This window comes from Cetorhinus maximus, chromosome 6 (genome assembly GCF_964194155.1).
Source record: "Cetorhinus maximus chromosome 6, sCetMax3.hap1.1, whole genome shotgun sequence".
Lineage (NCBI taxonomy): Eukaryota > Metazoa > Chordata > Chondrichthyes > Lamniformes > Cetorhinidae > Cetorhinus > Cetorhinus maximus.
The window spans coordinates 112,907,783-112,924,367 of NC_135884.1; the positions used below are offsets into that span (position 1 = coordinate 112,907,783).

At 39.2% G+C, this 16,585-nt stretch overlaps 1 protein-coding gene across 3 annotated transcripts in view; it reads left to right on the plus strand.

Moving 5' to 3' along the window:
* The window catches only part of znf423 (zinc finger protein 423), a 355,907-nt gene that overhangs the window by 105,012 nt on the left and 234,310 nt on the right, over nt 1-16,585 (plus strand). For 2 of the 3 annotated variants that reach the window (XM_078544305.1, XM_078544307.1), the window contains exon 3: nt 12,895-13,098. In XM_078544305.1, the coding sequence (XP_078400431.1) occupies nt 12,895-13,098 (204 nt within the window). The remainder of the gene's footprint in view (nt 1-12,894; nt 13,099-16,585) is intronic. The other variant, XM_078544306.1, reaches the window with a different exon arrangement.

Genomic DNA, 16,585 nt, shown 5'->3' on the forward strand with positions numbered 1-16,585 from the left:
TGATTCAGCCATGGTAATGCCATTGAACATCAAGGGGAGATAGATTTTCTCTGTATGACAGTAATGATGGTTCAGTACCTAAATCTGATACACATGTAGATCTGGGACACTGTTGACTGGTCATGGTGGCTGTCTGGTGGAACCTGCAGGAAAGAAAGAAAGACTTGCATTTATATAGCACTTTTCACAACCACTCAGTGTTTCACAGCCAATGAAGTACTTTTGAAGTGTGGTTACTGTTGTAATGTAGGAAATGTGGCAGTCAGTTTGCACACAACGAGCTCTCACAAACAGCAATGTAGTAATGACTATTTAATCTGTCTTTGTGCTATTGATAGAGGGATAAATATTGACCAGGACACCAGAACAGTCCCCTGTTCTTCGACGAAGTAGCAGCTTGAGATATTTTACGTCCATTTGAGAGGGCGGACAGGATCTTAGTTTTAACGTCTCATCGGAAAGACTCCTTCATTACTGCACTGGAGGGGGTCTGTCTTTCAGTGGGGGCCTTTCAGTGCTTCTTCCAGATAACCCTGCAAACAAAGAATGGGAAGCTTATCATTGCTCTTTGCTAATAAGCTACATAGTTTTGGCTGGTTGGATTAGGAACATTTGGGGTGGTTACTCTTATCAACTGCATCAAGGTTCTGTTGGCCTGGGAAGTGGGGTTTGTTGCTATGGTGTGGGAGTGTGCCCTCTATATTTAGCAAGTGGAAACACGTGGATTTTTCAGTAATTTGATTTGGAGAACTCTAAAAGAAAGAACTTGCACTTATGTAGTGCCTTATCACATCCTCAGGATGTCTCAGAATACTTTACACCACATGATTTATTACTTTTCATGGGTTATAAAAACAAAATTAGCAGATAGTTTTCACACAGCAGCAGCTATGAATGATCAGGTAATCTATTTTTGACCACGATGGAAGAAAGAATGTTGGCCGGGACATTAGGCGAACTCCATGCTCTTTCCTGAATGGAACTGTAGAATCTGACACATCCGTCTGAGTAGACAGGACTAAAGTTTAACATCTTAATTGAAAACAGTGCATCATTCCCTCAGTAATGCACTGAAGTGTGTTAAACTTCTTCCAGCAAATTGGTGAAGGAGAAGGCCAGAAGTCAATCTTTACTCAGTTTTAGATTTATTCACAAAGTGAGACATTATAAATATCTAGCTCCTAACCCTACACCCCACCACCGGTGTCCCAAAGAGTCTCTTTATACTTTTTTGAGCAAACTTGAAACAATTAACCTAATTAACTAATGAACCACGCCTTAAAGAGACACTAAGAAAAACAAAAGGTGCCTCTTCATACTCTTTTTCAACAATAAAACAAATAAACTAATTAAGTAATGAACCAATTAACAGCCCGTTAAAGGGGAGTGTCTCTTTATATGTGCAAAGGTAATTATCCAGTCATTGCCCCCCACCTTATACACTTAACCTTAATTTATACAATTAACAAATGTCACCCTAGATTTGGCATGATGTTATGTTTCTGTATCATACACCAAGCAGATTAAAAACAATTGTTACAACTGAACATTCTCAATAATTAAATAAACTTCATTCTCAGCACCAAATTAGTGACTACAACAGGACGAAGTTTATAGATGACACAGTGAAGTACAACATTGCTGAAAAACTAAATGAACTTCAAAAAATAGGGTTAAGCTGCTTTCTTACAGGCTGACGGAGTTCAATACTTAAGTTGACCAAGATTTTGGCTTTTAAATTTATTTTCTACTATTCAGTATTGCTGCAAAAAGAGACATGCTGTCAAAGCATTTTGTCTTGCACTTATCAGGACAGATTCAAGGATACTAAATTTCAAATGGAACAACAATTTATACTGCATGAGAAAGAGGTGCTGATTGGTTGGCAAGTGAACTCTGGTTGCGGTGTTGCTGTGGGGAATGCACCAGGGAATGGTTGTCCCCTATGTTTTTGCTTAATTGAAAAAGATGCAATGACTGGACATGGACAGGGCCCTGCATATGAATATATGTAGCTTCTAGCAAACTTAAGTGAGCCACGTTGCAAGCTCGACTGATAATCTTAAAATGGTTGATAGCGTAATTCCTAACATACTCAAGATTGTCCAGTAAGTGCTGTCCAATCATGGAATCGCATCTAATGTTACAAATTCCTCTGAGTTTTGCAAGCATGGGATGGTTGAGTACGGTCAGTACTCTGCCTGTTGTGAACAGCTGAAGGGACATACTGTTTGATACAATCCACAGTTGTTGGGACGTTCGACCTACATACCTGGCATCACACTGGCACTGCTATCCTTTGGGGTCACTAAGACCCTAGTCAGATCATTGCTTGCTGTATATTGCACAAACTCATGAACGGGCATAAGGCTGTAACTTTCAGTCCTGAAAAGTTACCTCAGTTTATCTCAAGAACCTCAAATTACCCTGGAAGGGTAAGGTGTCTCAAAAATTTGAGCAAAAGTGAAGCTATCCGTTGCATGCTGCTACTATGCAGTAGCAACGCGAGTGGTATTCTCCACTAACAGGATTCTGCTGCCTAGCCAAAAAGGTGTTCAGCCTACCACACAAATGAGTAATGTGGATATGCATTTGTGCCGGTGTGGTGCCAGGTATGTAGGCCATATGTCCCAATGACTGGTGGATCATAGCAAACAGCATGTCCCTTCAGTTTTTCACAACAGGCAGAGAACAGACCATATTTAAGGTTATCAGTCAAGCTCACAATGTGGCTCACTTATGCTTGCTAGAAGCTACATATATTCATATGCAAACAGAAATCATATGTCCAGGTTTTGTGCCTTTTTCAATTGAACAAAAGCTTGCGGGATAACTGTTTCCTGGCACATTCTCCATGGCCATGCCTCAACCAATCAGAGTCCATTTGCCAACCAATCAGCACCCTTCCTCGTGCAGTGTAAATTGTTGTTCCCTTTGAGATTTGGTATTCTTGCATCTGTCCCGCTGAGTGCAAGAGGAAAAGCTTTGACAAGTGTCTCTTTTTTCCAGCAACACTCAAGTTCTGTACTACTAAGTGACTATTCCACTATTCAGGTTAAAACTTTATAATTTTTCAAGCTGCTTTGAGAAAATGATTGCATGTATTTTCCATGGTTACAAAAATTAGGAAATTATGATTCAGAATGAGGAGCTGAAAATAGCAAATCCACTAATGCCTTCACTTAGTCGGTAAAACCAGTTCGTTACTTGACATTTCCTTAGTAATTTTATTAATATGATTAGACTCCAGACATACATGTCTTTGCTGTACAAGATGCCACAGCAGTATCAGTAATAAAGTCCTGTTTCATTTTGCAAGCAAATTGCTCAAATTTGGGTGTATTCGGGTAAATATTTTCATTTATACGGTTAACCATTAAGAGAGAACTTTGATATGGAGATTACTATTTTAAATGTAAAATATTTAACCCTAATATGTGCCCCGTAGCTAAGTTTGAAACAAGACGTAGAGCCAAGAAACAATCAACAATTGAAGAGTCTGCCATACTGCCAACGAATATTGTCATTTGAGTGAAACAGTTGAGGATCAGATATAAAAACAGAAAGTGCTGGAAATACTCAGCAGGTAAGGCAGCATCTGTGGAGAGAAAAACAGAGTTAATATTTCAGTATGATGATTTCTCAACTGTGGGAATCAGATATGTTATGTTGATGTACAAGGGTCCTGATGGAGTGTACTTACTAGTGTAATTCAGTTCCGTACAGTTACTGTGTACAAATGTTGATTGAGGACTAGTAATTTATTTGACGTGCCTGGGAAGCTCTAGCTTGATTTGCAGTTAGGGTGGGTATTTTATGGCTTGGGATATGCCCATTCAGTGAATTTGCCCTATGATTTCTTGGTTGAGTTAATATCTTGCTACTCCATGATCTCAATAGGAAATTCTACCCTCAGTCTCTTTTTATATGGGAAACATGCCTATCCTGAGTCAGCAAACATTGCAGGAAACAGGAGAAAAATTAGTGTGACAATTTACATTTGCCCATTCACAACGCTATATAGTTCAGGAAATTTGAACAGAGAATTGCTGTTGAGAAACTAATTCAGTCAGTTTTTTAGTTAGAATTCCTGCATATAAATGTTTTTCTCTTAATCTTTATCTGTTATATCCATAAACATGTGTACAGTGTAAAGTGTGATCCATATATACATAGAGGTCTTGTGCGCTTTGTCCATCAGATTTCCTGTGTTATACTTGGCTGTCACGTCGTAACTCATGCAAATTACTGTGTCAGATTTCCACTTGATTGGCTGAAATTTCTTGTTCATAAAACAGTGATAAATCGCAACTGAACAGACAGGGAACATACCAGTCAACACATAGTAAGTGCGAATGAAAACTACTAATAAGGATTTTCATAAAAACCTCTTAAAAGGAATTGATACTGAGCAACATAGCAAGGAGCAGAAGCTGTATCAATGAAATCCTAAAGTGCTTTTTGATAATCCTTCTGCACTAAACTGAGGATTTAATGGTGGAAATAACTGTTGTAAAATCATAATAGCATAAATTACAAAATTTACAAGAAAATTCGACCTTCAGCTCCAATTAATTTTGCGCTGCAACTTGCAGGAAGTGCGAATTGATAATGGTGTGGGAAGGTCAGTGGGGCACCTGAACCTTGGTGACTGATGGGATCAATAGTCTATCTGCTTAACTCGTAAAATTTAAGGGTTTGAATGGTTAACAAATCTCTGAAGTGGCAACTTGGACATTAACATTATTTAAATGAGATTTATTAAAATATTTAATTAAAATATCATCAAATTTTATGCCTATAAAACATATATACATATGAATAAGATAACCTCCTTTCCTATGGTTTGGATTGCTTTTCAATTCTTAATGTTCAAGAGCTAAAGGCAGCTGTTCCATATATGTGCAAACTATATATTTTATAGTAAATCAAATTTAATGATTTTTCCCCATTGCCAGTGGTTTTAGCAAGTTACATTTGTATCCAGTTAAACACGTTTCTATCTGTGGCCTCTGCTTCTTTTCAGTTCTATCATTTTGTTATATTTCCTAAGACACATTTTTTTCTCTAAAGGATTTAAATGCTTCCTTTTATAATTTCCCAAATTTAACTTGCATCCTGGTTGTGTGGTATGTGTAAAACAATTATCATTAGTTGCTAATTGGTTTCAAATTGGAAATCCATTGGAAACATAAATTAGCTCAATAACAGAGTCCATACATGATGAAATAATAGCCATAACTTTTTGCAATAAGCTTAATTTGTTTTAACGGTACAAACACAGCAATTTATTGACACTCATTGGAAGATTTTTGACATGCTGTGGTTTTTAAAGGACAAATGGCAGAACAGCGCAAATTGTCCAGCAATTTGTGGTGATTTGCAACTTGCAGCGGATCTCTTCCTTACCACAATTTTCTGGGTTTTTAATGCATTATTAATGGTGGGAACTGTGAACTCATTATTGTTGCGTCAAATTCTGGGGTGCTCCTGTTTTGTGTATTTAAGATTTGTCTTTTGCAGCCCAGGGCTTCCCCTGAAGAACCGAGCATTTGAGTTTCTGGGTCTTTCCAGATTTTTAATTTTTGAGCTAAAGTTAAATTTTAAGCTAAATAAGGCTTTCTTTTACAATTCCCAGCCTGAATTTGCCTGCAGCTCCCCTGCTGGCCATTTATTCACTTATTTATCTGTTCATCTATCTATATAAAAAATACTGCATGTCTCTGAAGGGATCATTTACAAACATGTTTCTGAATTCTTCAGTTGTGGTGTACCACTCCTCGAGCTTATATCAAGTTATATAATACGTTATGTTTAAAGATCTAATTATTTCATTAGTAGAAGGCAAGAAAGTGTCAAAATCCGATGCTTCAATAACAATGTCCCCATCTGAAAGTCTATCTTTATGAAATAAAAATGAAAATTTTCATTCACTTTTCCAAACTATCATCTTGCTTGTTGTGCTTGCACCAGGTGTCAGAAGGTGGTATTATCAGATATGTTCCTTAGAAATTAAACGCTGCTGTACTTATTACAACAAAACCTAAAGGAAGATCATTATTGTTCTGAGAATTAAAGAGCCTAGAAAAGTTAAACATAATTTTGTCATAATGTGATGTGCAAACAATGCTATTAAATTTACATGACAGAAATCATACTGTCATGTGGATTCAGAAGCCATTCAGGGAGAAAGCTTTTCGAGCAACTCATGGTGATGACGTTACTTTATATGCTGTATTTATGTGATCTTGCCTGGCTGGGGTGATTGCTTTTCCAATCTGCTAACAAATTTCATGTTGAAAATTGTTGTCACTTAGGTCATTATATTCAACACATCCATTTTATACGTTGCAGCAAAGATTGCAACAAAAATATTTTTTTGGCTGGTGTATTTTTACAAGGTATACACTTAGACGTATTGAAGGATTTGTATTAAGAGCAATTCAATTTTAATGTTGAATTTAAGATACTGCTCACATATCTTATATGGTACTGGAAGTATTGCCAAAAATCTAAAATAAAAGCTCTAATTATATTAATTAATCAGAATGAAACTGTAGTAGTGAGTTTAAAAACACATTTCAGCGTCTTTATATATAAAATTGCATTTTTATCAATCTATGTTACTTGTAATTAAAGAACTTCTTTAAAGTGTTTTTTTGCTTTCATCTTGTGGAACAACCATAGATCTTGCTATAGTTGTTGTTTATTGACAAAGTTTTAAAAAATTAAGCCTATTGAAAATTCTCACATATAGTGTTCTTGGCATTTGATACAATCGGCTGTCAAAATCAGACAAACGACAGCTCAGAAAGGTCATCAAGGTCAGAGTTCCAGGAGGACAAAAGCTGACAAAGACATGAAACTTGGAAAAACACCTCATCATATTGGTCTAAAGCACAGCAAGATTTTGTAACTTTATTGTGAAATGAAGTAGCTTTATTGCTCAATTGCTGTATAATATTTCAGTGATGCCAAATGAGTTGAATGTCCATTCCTTGCGTTTTAATTTTGTCAGTGAAACAAATTTTCACTAAAATTCAACTTCCTTCAAATCTTATAGTGGATAAATGTTTTAATGTTTTTATAATAGGAGCCATCAGAAAACATTGTCTTATTAGCTTCATAAATGAGGCGCAGTAATTTACAGGGTGAACAAAATGTCTTGAGATGTAATACTTCCGAAATGTTTTAGTAAATTAGTATTTTTATGGGAAGCTATTGTAAGCTTTTGTTACGCTTTGTTTCATTTTATATTATTGACACACACACAATATAGTGGGCACAATTTTGCTGGCTATGGGTGGTGGGCTATAAAATGCTGGGGAACTGTGTTGGGATGATTCTCTGATGCAGTGCAGCTGTTGGGAGGCCTCCCAGAGCAGGAACGGCAGCGACCTGGCTGACCGCTGACTGGAGGTGGGAGAAATTTAAATAAATAAAGACTAATTAAGGGCCATTTTCCCAGGCTGCTGGCATCTTTCTGGCGGTGGAGCTGCCCTGTCGCAAGAGGAGGCCGTCGGCTGCAAGGAGGCTGCCTCCATGTGGCTTCCCGCTGGTGCCACCAGTGACAAAGGCTGACCGTGGGGCCCCTTGTGCTGCCCAGCAAAGGAAACAATTCTTCGCCACCCCTCAAAATGGCACGTCTCTCAGTAGCGCTGCTGAGGCTGCAGAGATACTGGCCCTCTGATTGGGCTGGCAGTGTGGAAGGCCTGCACTCCTTCCTTAACTGCCTGTCTACCCATGCCTGCCAAGTCTTGATTGCTTCCTTTTGGCAGTATTAAGAAGGAAGTCATGCATCCCGTCCAAGTATGTTGGCCACCTGAAAAACTCCACAACATTGGTACTTACCCATTCTGGGAAGATTTTGCCTAATAAGTTTGTTTGAATTTGGATGCGTGTTCTTGTGTGATATACAATCTACAACACTGGTGCAACATGAATAGAAGCCCAGTACTGAGAACAGTAGAATGGTGGTGATTACTGGACTAGTAATCCAAAGGCCTAGACTATGCTCCGGAGACATGAATTCAAATCCCAGCATTGCAGCTGGGGAATTTAAATTCAATTTCGGCAATGGTAATCCTAAAAACCCACCTGGTTTGCTAATGTCCTTTAGGGAAGGAAGTCTGTCATTCTTATTGAGCCTGGCCTACATTTGACTCAGATGGACAGCAGTGAGGTTGATTCTATACTGCCCTCTGAAATAGCCTAGTAAGCAACTAAATTGTATCAAACAGCTACAGAAAGGTTGAGGAAGAATAAAACCATCAAGCTAGGCTTCAGACATTGACTCCAAATCAAGAACACAACAAACAAGAAATAGGAGCGGGAGTAGACCAAATGACCCATCGAGCCTGCTCCGCCATTCAGTATGATCATGGCTGATCTTGGGCTTCAACTTCACTTTCCCATCTGCTCTCTTTGACCTTTAATTCCCTGAGAGAACAAAAGTTTATCTTGTCAGCTTTAAGTGTATTCAACCATGGAGCATCCACAACCTTATTCCAAAGATCCACAGCCCTTTGACTGAAGTAATTTTTCCTCATCTCAGTCCTAAATAATCGGCCCCTTATCTTGAGACTGTGCCCTCGTGTTTTAGATTCCCCGACCAGCAAAAACAATTTCTCAGCCTCCAACCTCTTAAGCTCCTTCAGAATTTTATAAGTTTCAATGAGATCACCTCTCATTTTTCTAAGCTACAGAGAATGTAAGCCCAGTTTACTCACCCTCTCATCATAGGACAACTCCCTCATCTCAGGGACCAATTTAGTGAACCTTCGCTGTACTGCCTCCAATAATATCCTTTTTTAAATGTGGAGACCAAAACTGCATATAGTATTCCAGATGTGATCTCACCAAAACCCTGTTCAATTGCAGCACAACTTCTTTATTCTTATACTCCAATCCCCTTGTAATAAAGGCTAACATGCCCTTTGCCTTCCTAATTGCTTGCTGCATCTACATGCTAACTTTCTGCATTTCTTGTACAAACACACCCAAGTCCCTTTGAACATCAACGTTTACAAGTTTCACATCTTTAAAAAAAAATCTATTTTTCTATTCTTACGACCAAAGTGAATAACTTTCCACTTCACTACATTATACTCCATCTGCCATCTTGTTGCACACTTAACCTGTCTATATCTCTTTGCAGTCCCTCTGTGTCCTCCCCACAGCTTGCCTTCCCTCCTAGCTTTGCATCATCAGCAATCTTTGATACATTGCTCTCTGTCCCTTCATCTAAGTCATTTGTATAGATTGTAAATAGCCGAGGCCCCAGCACTGATCCTTGCGGCACTCCACTATTCACTGCCTGCCAACTCGAAAAAGCCCCGTTTATGCCCACTCTCTGCTTTCTATCCATTAACCAATCCTCTGTCTATGTTAATATATTACCCCCAACTCCATGACATGGCGCCTAATCAAATGTCTTTTGGAAATCCAGGTATATACATCTATTTGTTCCTCTTTATTTACCCTACTAGTTACATCCTCAAGAAACTCTAATAAATTTGTCAAACAGGATTTCTCTTTAGTAAAAGCATGTTGACTTGTCCTAATCATACTATTCTTTTCTAACTGCATTGTTAAGACTTCCTTAATAATAGATTCCAGCATTTTCTTAACATCTGATGTTAGGCTAATTGGCCTGTAGTTCACTGTTTTCTTTCTCCCTTCTTGAAAAGCGATGTAACATTTGCCAACTTCCAATCTAATGGAACAGTTCCAGAATCTTTGGAAAATCATAGCCAGCTTCTAAGGGGAAAAAATTTACTTTAGCTACTCTCTCCTTTTTATCTGTTTTTATTTCTGGCTAATTTACTCTTGTATTCCATTTTTTCCCTTTTTATAAACTTTTTGGTGATCCTCTGCTGGTTTCTAAAACATTCCAGATCTTCAGACTTGTCACTGTTTTTTGCGAAATTGTAAGCATCCTCTTTTCCATGAATGGGTCTTTCTTGCTGAGTTTTTGTTTTTTAATGGAATGCATGTTTACTGAACATCTTGAATTGTTTCTTTAAATGATTCCCACTGTTTGTTTATCTCCATTCCTTTTGGTCTATTTACCCAGTTCTCCCTCAATACGTATATAATTTGCTTTATTTAAGTTTAAGATTCTTTGTGATTGGAGTATGTCACTTTTAAACTTAACATGGAATTCAATGGTATTAGGATCACTATTTCCTACTGGATCTTTTACTACAACGATACTAATTAATCCTGCTTCATTAAACAATACTAGATTTAAAATAGCTTTATCCCTAGTAGTTTCCACAATGTGTTGCTCCAAGAAACTGTCACAAAAGCATTCTATAAACTCATCTTCTAGACCACTCTTGCCAATTTGATTGTTCCAGTCTATATGAAGATTAAAGTACCCCACAATTATTACATTTCCTTTGTTACAAGCTCCAATAATTCCTTGTTAAATACGCTGCCCAATGGTATAACTACTGTTAGGGGCCTAGAAACTACTCCCACCAGTGTTTTCTGACTCTTGCTATTCCTAATTTGCACTCATAGTGATTCTGCTTCATGATCTGCTGAGGCCAGATCCTTTCTTACTAATGTCCTAATGTCATCCTTTACTATCAGGGCTACCCTTCCTCCTTTGCCATTCTATCTCTCTTTCTGAAATATTGTGTAGCCTCGAATATTTATTTACCAACCATGTCTCTGTAATGGCGATTTAGATCTAAATTATTTACCTCTATTTAGGCCACTAGTTCATCTGTCTTGTTGCAGATGCTTCATGCATTCCGATAAAGAACCTTTAATTTCATTTTTAGTTAGGTTCCCTGCGGTGATCTTATTTGCCAATGTGTAATCTTTGTTAAACTCTGTCCCTTCCTGTCCACTCTGCTTGTCTTTACCCACATTGCTATACTGTTCCAATGCTTCAACCTTTCTCTTTGGATTTCTAAATCTCCCTTCACCCGAAGCCTCCCCCACCTGCGTTTAATTCCCTAATCTGCTTGACCCTATGCCAACTATGCATGGCTCAGGTAACAATCCAGAGATGATTACTTTTGATGTTCTTTTTAATTTGGACCCTAGCTCCTCAAATTCTTTTAGCAGAATATCATTCCTGGTTTTACATATGTTGTCAGTTCCCATTTGGACCATGATAATTTGATCCTCCCCTTGTCGCTTCAAGTCCCTCTCTAACTGCAAGGAGATTTCCTTAACCCTGGCTCTGGGCAGGCAACCTTCGGAGCTCCTGATCTCAGCTGCAGACAACAGTATCTATCCCCCTGACTGTACTGCCATCGCTACCAAATTGCCCTTCGCTTCCCCTACTTGAATGGCATCCTTCACCACGGTGCCATTGCCAATCTGCTCATCCACCTTGTAGTTGTTCTCATCCACACAGATAGCAAGCACCTTGTACTGGTTGGACAAAGTTAGGGGCTGAGGCATCTCCATTACTACATGCTGATTCCCCATACATGCCGGACTCTCAGCCACACCCTCCTGTCCCTGACCATTGACCAACCCTTAAGGTTTTTCCTAACCTAAAGGTATGAAGTCTCTTGGCATCAGGTCAAACATAGGCAAGTAAACCTTATGATTACTGCCTACTGCCTACTGCCCTCCCTCAGCTGATGAATCACTACTCTTCCACATTGGGCAAAAAATGTATTCAGGGTGGGGGACTTCAATGTCCAGGACCACTACTGACCTAACTGGGCGTGTTCCGATGAACATATCTCCTAGACTGGGCCTAAGACAGGTGGTGAGAGAACCAACAAGACGAGAAAACCTACTTGACCTTGTCCTCACCAATCTACCTGTTCCAATGCATTTGTCCTTGACTGGAGTGACCACTGAACTCTGCAGCAAGTAACTCACCTCCTGACTCCCCAGAACTTGTCCAGCGTCTGCAAGGCACAAGTTGGGAGTCTGATGGAATACTCTGCACTTGCTTGGATGAGTACAGCTGCAGCAACATTCAAGATGCTCGACACCATCCTGAACAAAGCAGCCCCTTGACCTGTACCACATTCGCCACGTTAAACATTTACTTCCTTCACAACTGGCCTAGCATGGCTGCAATGTGTACCATCTATGAGATGCACTGACAACTTGCCAAGACTCCTTTGATAGCAACTACCAAACTGCAACCTATAGCACTAGAAGGACAAGAGCAGCGGGCATATGAGAACATCACGTACCCTTCCAAGTCACACACCATCCTGACTTGGAACTATATCATCATTCCTTCTTGTCACTGGGTCAAAACCCTGTAACTCCCTTCCTACACCACATGTACTATAGTGGTTCATGAAGGTGGCTCACCACCATAATCTCAAGGGTAATTAGGGATGTGCAGTAAATGCTGGCCTTCCCACCAATGCTCACATCCCATGAACAGATAACAAAAACTGTCTGGTTAGTAGAACTACTGCAATAAAATATGAATTTCCTTAAAACAGTGTTGCAATTAAAATGCATATACCCACACAATGTAAATTTAAAATATATACAAAGCTTGTCTTTTTTTTCTTATTCAGTTTTTTGAGGGAGTGAAGAACTAGAATTTGAATGAAAATTAGAATGCAAATTTAAAAGAAAATAAAGCTGGTTTTAAACGATACATTTAAGGTTTAACAGTATTATCTTTATCAACATGTTTGACATTGACTGTTGTGAAAATCCTATGAACTGTTTTTCTTGAATTTTCTTCAATTTACCCATTTTATTAAAAATAGTTGAGATATCCATTACTCAGATTGTACTTAGTTGTTTGTGATGTAGCAGGGGTATCGTTTTGGTATTTTTTCTCCAACCTGTTATTCATTTTTTTGTGTGTATTTACCAAAAAATATTTATTTTCTTAATCTTTCCACAACACAGTTTTTCACATTATAGTATATTCTGCTTCATCAGCAGGAGCCTCAGGAGGAGTCCAGGAGTATGATACCAAGGACGGACAACTGTTGGAAGACAGACACAGCATGACCAGTCAGGAAGAGAGAAACGAAGATGATGAAGACATGGAAGATGAATCAATTTACACCTGTGATAATTGTCAGCAGGACTTTGATTCACTGGCTGACTTGACTGAACATAGGGCACATCGCTGTCCTGGAGGTAATGTTAAATTAGCTCTGTGTTCTGGCTAGGGTAGACTGGGTAATTCGGTACAACTGATTAGAAACTATTTTTTTCAGATTTAAATAATAATGTTGTATTTTAAGGGTTTAATTCAAGATTTTGTTAATTATGAAATATTGGATTTTACTTTTATCATGGGGATTGTTGTATCTACACGAAAGCCTTAAGTGCAAGGTCTTTAAATAGAATATGCTAATTATGAACAGCGAAGATTATAGATGGCCATATGGTGTAGAGTACAATAGGAAATGACCTGTAGAAGTTTATTAACTACTCTTCTTTAAACCCAAATGAAAATTAAATTGCTTGGCCACTTAATGGGTATTTTCTTTCTAATTTCACAGCTCAGAAATGTGGTCATTTACTTCAGTGAACATAAAATTTGTCTACCATGGGTATTATTTGTTCAGTAAATAGTTAGTACATGGCCTGCATAATGTGATGCACTCTAAATATATTTAAAGGTGAGTTCAAAGATATAGAATTGTACCAGTAGTGAATTCAGAGTTCTTGCTTTCAGTTTATTAACGAAGACCGTTACATGTGGTACTCAACTTGTGAGCTTTTAGCACTTGCAAAATAATTCCCATAGTACTCTACTACTGTTGCAGTGACCTGTGTATGACAGTGTGATAAACTTTTGATGTACTGTCCAACTGGCAACAACTTTTTTGCTGAACATCAGACTACAATATTTCTTAGGGTTGCTCTTAACTTGAGGACCCTACCATCTGGAATGTCATTTTAGGAGACAGCTGGCTTAGCCATTCATTTCCAGATCTGGCTGGACCACATAAAGTGCAATCAGATCCTGCTCTTCTCTGCTGAAACTGCTCACCATTCCAGAATCATCCTGGAATGCAAAGATGATCGCTGGCCTCACCATTACAGAGCATCTTCTTGAACCCCTGCCCCCTCTACCCTCTTCTCCAGCAACATGTACTAGCAGCTCATAGACTTCTTTGCCACTAAAGTCGAGACCATCCCTTCAACTGCCTCTGCTGCTCCCTTCCTTTCTCCTAAACCACCAAACCAAACTTCCCTAAGGTTACCCCCCGCCGACCCCAAATACACCCCACCCAGGCCCTGAACTCTCATTTCCCTCTAGTTTCTTTAGCTTCTCACCTATCTCCTCTTATCCCCTCTTTGAGCAGAACTTGCCTTGAAACGCACTTCCTGGTCCGTGGCCCCCACGTTAGCTGATATTGTCCTTGGTCTGTCTCCTCAGTTTCTGTCCCCCTATCCTTCAAATCTGCAGTTATCACACCACCTCTTCAATAAACCCATCTTTGTCCCCTCTTTTTTTGCAAACCACCAGCTATCTCCAATCTTCCTTTCCTCTACAAAGTTATTGAACATGTTGCCACCTCCCGAATCCATGCCCATCTTTCCTCAACTCCGTATTTGAATCTCTTCATTCCGATTTTCATCTTGGTCTCCGCCTTGAAATGGCCCTTAACAAGGTTACAAACGACACCCTGTGTGACTGAGAATGTGGTAAACATCCCTTCTTATCCTTCTCGACCTGCTTGCAGCCTTTGACATGGTTGACCACACCATCGTCCTCCAATTCTTATCTTCCATCATCTAGCTGAGTGGGGCTGCCCCTACTTGGTTCTATTCCAATCTAGCTAGTCATAGCCAAAGAATCACCTGCAATGACTTCTCTTCCCACTCCTGCATTGTTACCTCCAGACTCCCCCAATGATCTTTCCTTGACCTCCTAATTCTCATCTACATGCTGTCACTCAATGACATAATCAGAAAACACAGCATCAGGATACATGTGTATGCTGATGGCGCTCAGCCTTACCTCACCACCACCTCTCTGAAACCCTCTACTGTCTTTGATTTGCCATGCTGCTTGTCGGATACCCAGTATTGGATGAGCAGGAGTTTCCTCTAACTAAGCATTGGAAAAACCAAAGAGATTGTCTTTGGTCTCCACCTCGGGTTCCCTTGTCACTGATTCCATTCCTCTCCCTATCAGCCTGAATTCGACTGTTCACAAACTTGGTGTCCTTTCTGACCCTGAAATGAACTGCTGAGCCCATATCTGCTTCGTCTCTTAAGACCATCTGTTTCTGCCTCCATAACATTGCCCATCTCCACTTGCCTCGGATCATCTGCTGCTGGAACCTTCGTCTATGTAATTGTTACCTCTAGACTTGACTATTCCAATGTGCTGCTGGCCAGCCTTCTTCCTGCCACAAACTTAGCTTACCCAAAGCTCTGTCTGTATCCTAACTTGCACAAAGTTCCATTCACTCATCACCCCTGTACTCACTGAATTATGTTGGTTCCCAGTCCAGTTTTTTTTCTCAAATCTCTTCATGGCTCTGACATTTCCTCTCTGTCACTTCCTCTAGCCCTTGAACCCTGCAACAACTCTGTGCTTCTCCAATTCTGGCCAGTTGCACATTTCATATATTAATTGCTCCACTATTGGCAGCCATGCCTTCGGCTGCCAAGGCCCTAAATTCTGGAATTCTCTCCCTAAACCCCTCTGCCTCTCTACCTACTTTCTTCTTTTAGAACTGTCTTTGAACCTACGTTTTTGACCATTGTTTTGGCCACCCATCCTAGTGTCCCTTTATGTAGCTTGGTGTCAAATTTTATTTGATAAGGGCCTGGTGAAGTGCCATGGAACTCTTTGCAATGTTAAAGGTGCTATCTAACTCCAAACTGTTGTATTGGTTATAGAAGTTCAAATTGGAAATTAATTGTGCAATTCCTGTATAAAACCACAAAACTGGTGGAAATATTGAAATGTATGGAGAAATTTATTAATTTGCTTTTAGTAAGTGGGATTATGTAGAGCTGGTGAAGGAGAGATCTTAAATATCACTTCCGGTTTCTTGTAAGCCTGACATACAGTGAAAATGAATTTCATTCTTGAAGAATTCTTTTCCATTGAAAGAAATATGAAATGAGATCTCGTCAGTTGCAGTGCTTCAGAGTTAAACGCACTATGTTTGCAGAGGATGCTATGGTAAACTCTGTTCCTTTTTAGCTGAGGCAAAGTCAGTGCCTTTATTAGAAGCATGGCCATATTGGGTTAGGTAACCTGAGTTGCCTTTAGGAATTTTGTTAGTGGCTGCTGTGCACTAAATTATGAGTTGCATTAAGTCAGACTGGCGGTGTCTAGACCTAGCATTGCACATTTTCTGTTCAAAATGTGTGATAAAGCCTTGAAAGTAGATGGAGTGCTTATTTTGAGTAACACGAGGAAAGCCTTGATATACTGTGCAATCAGGTCTAATTTAACAGCTGTGAATTAAACACTCGTGACAATTTTCTTTTTAAACAAAGGCATAGGCAGCAACTTTAGACAGCCCATAGTTTAAAAGAATATCCAGAAAAGTGTTTATATTTTAATGTCTGTGCTTTACTTTGGCATCTGTTTGAGAATTGTAGAGGCTTTTTGATCTGAAATTTTACAGTGCTGTTTTGTGCTGCTGTA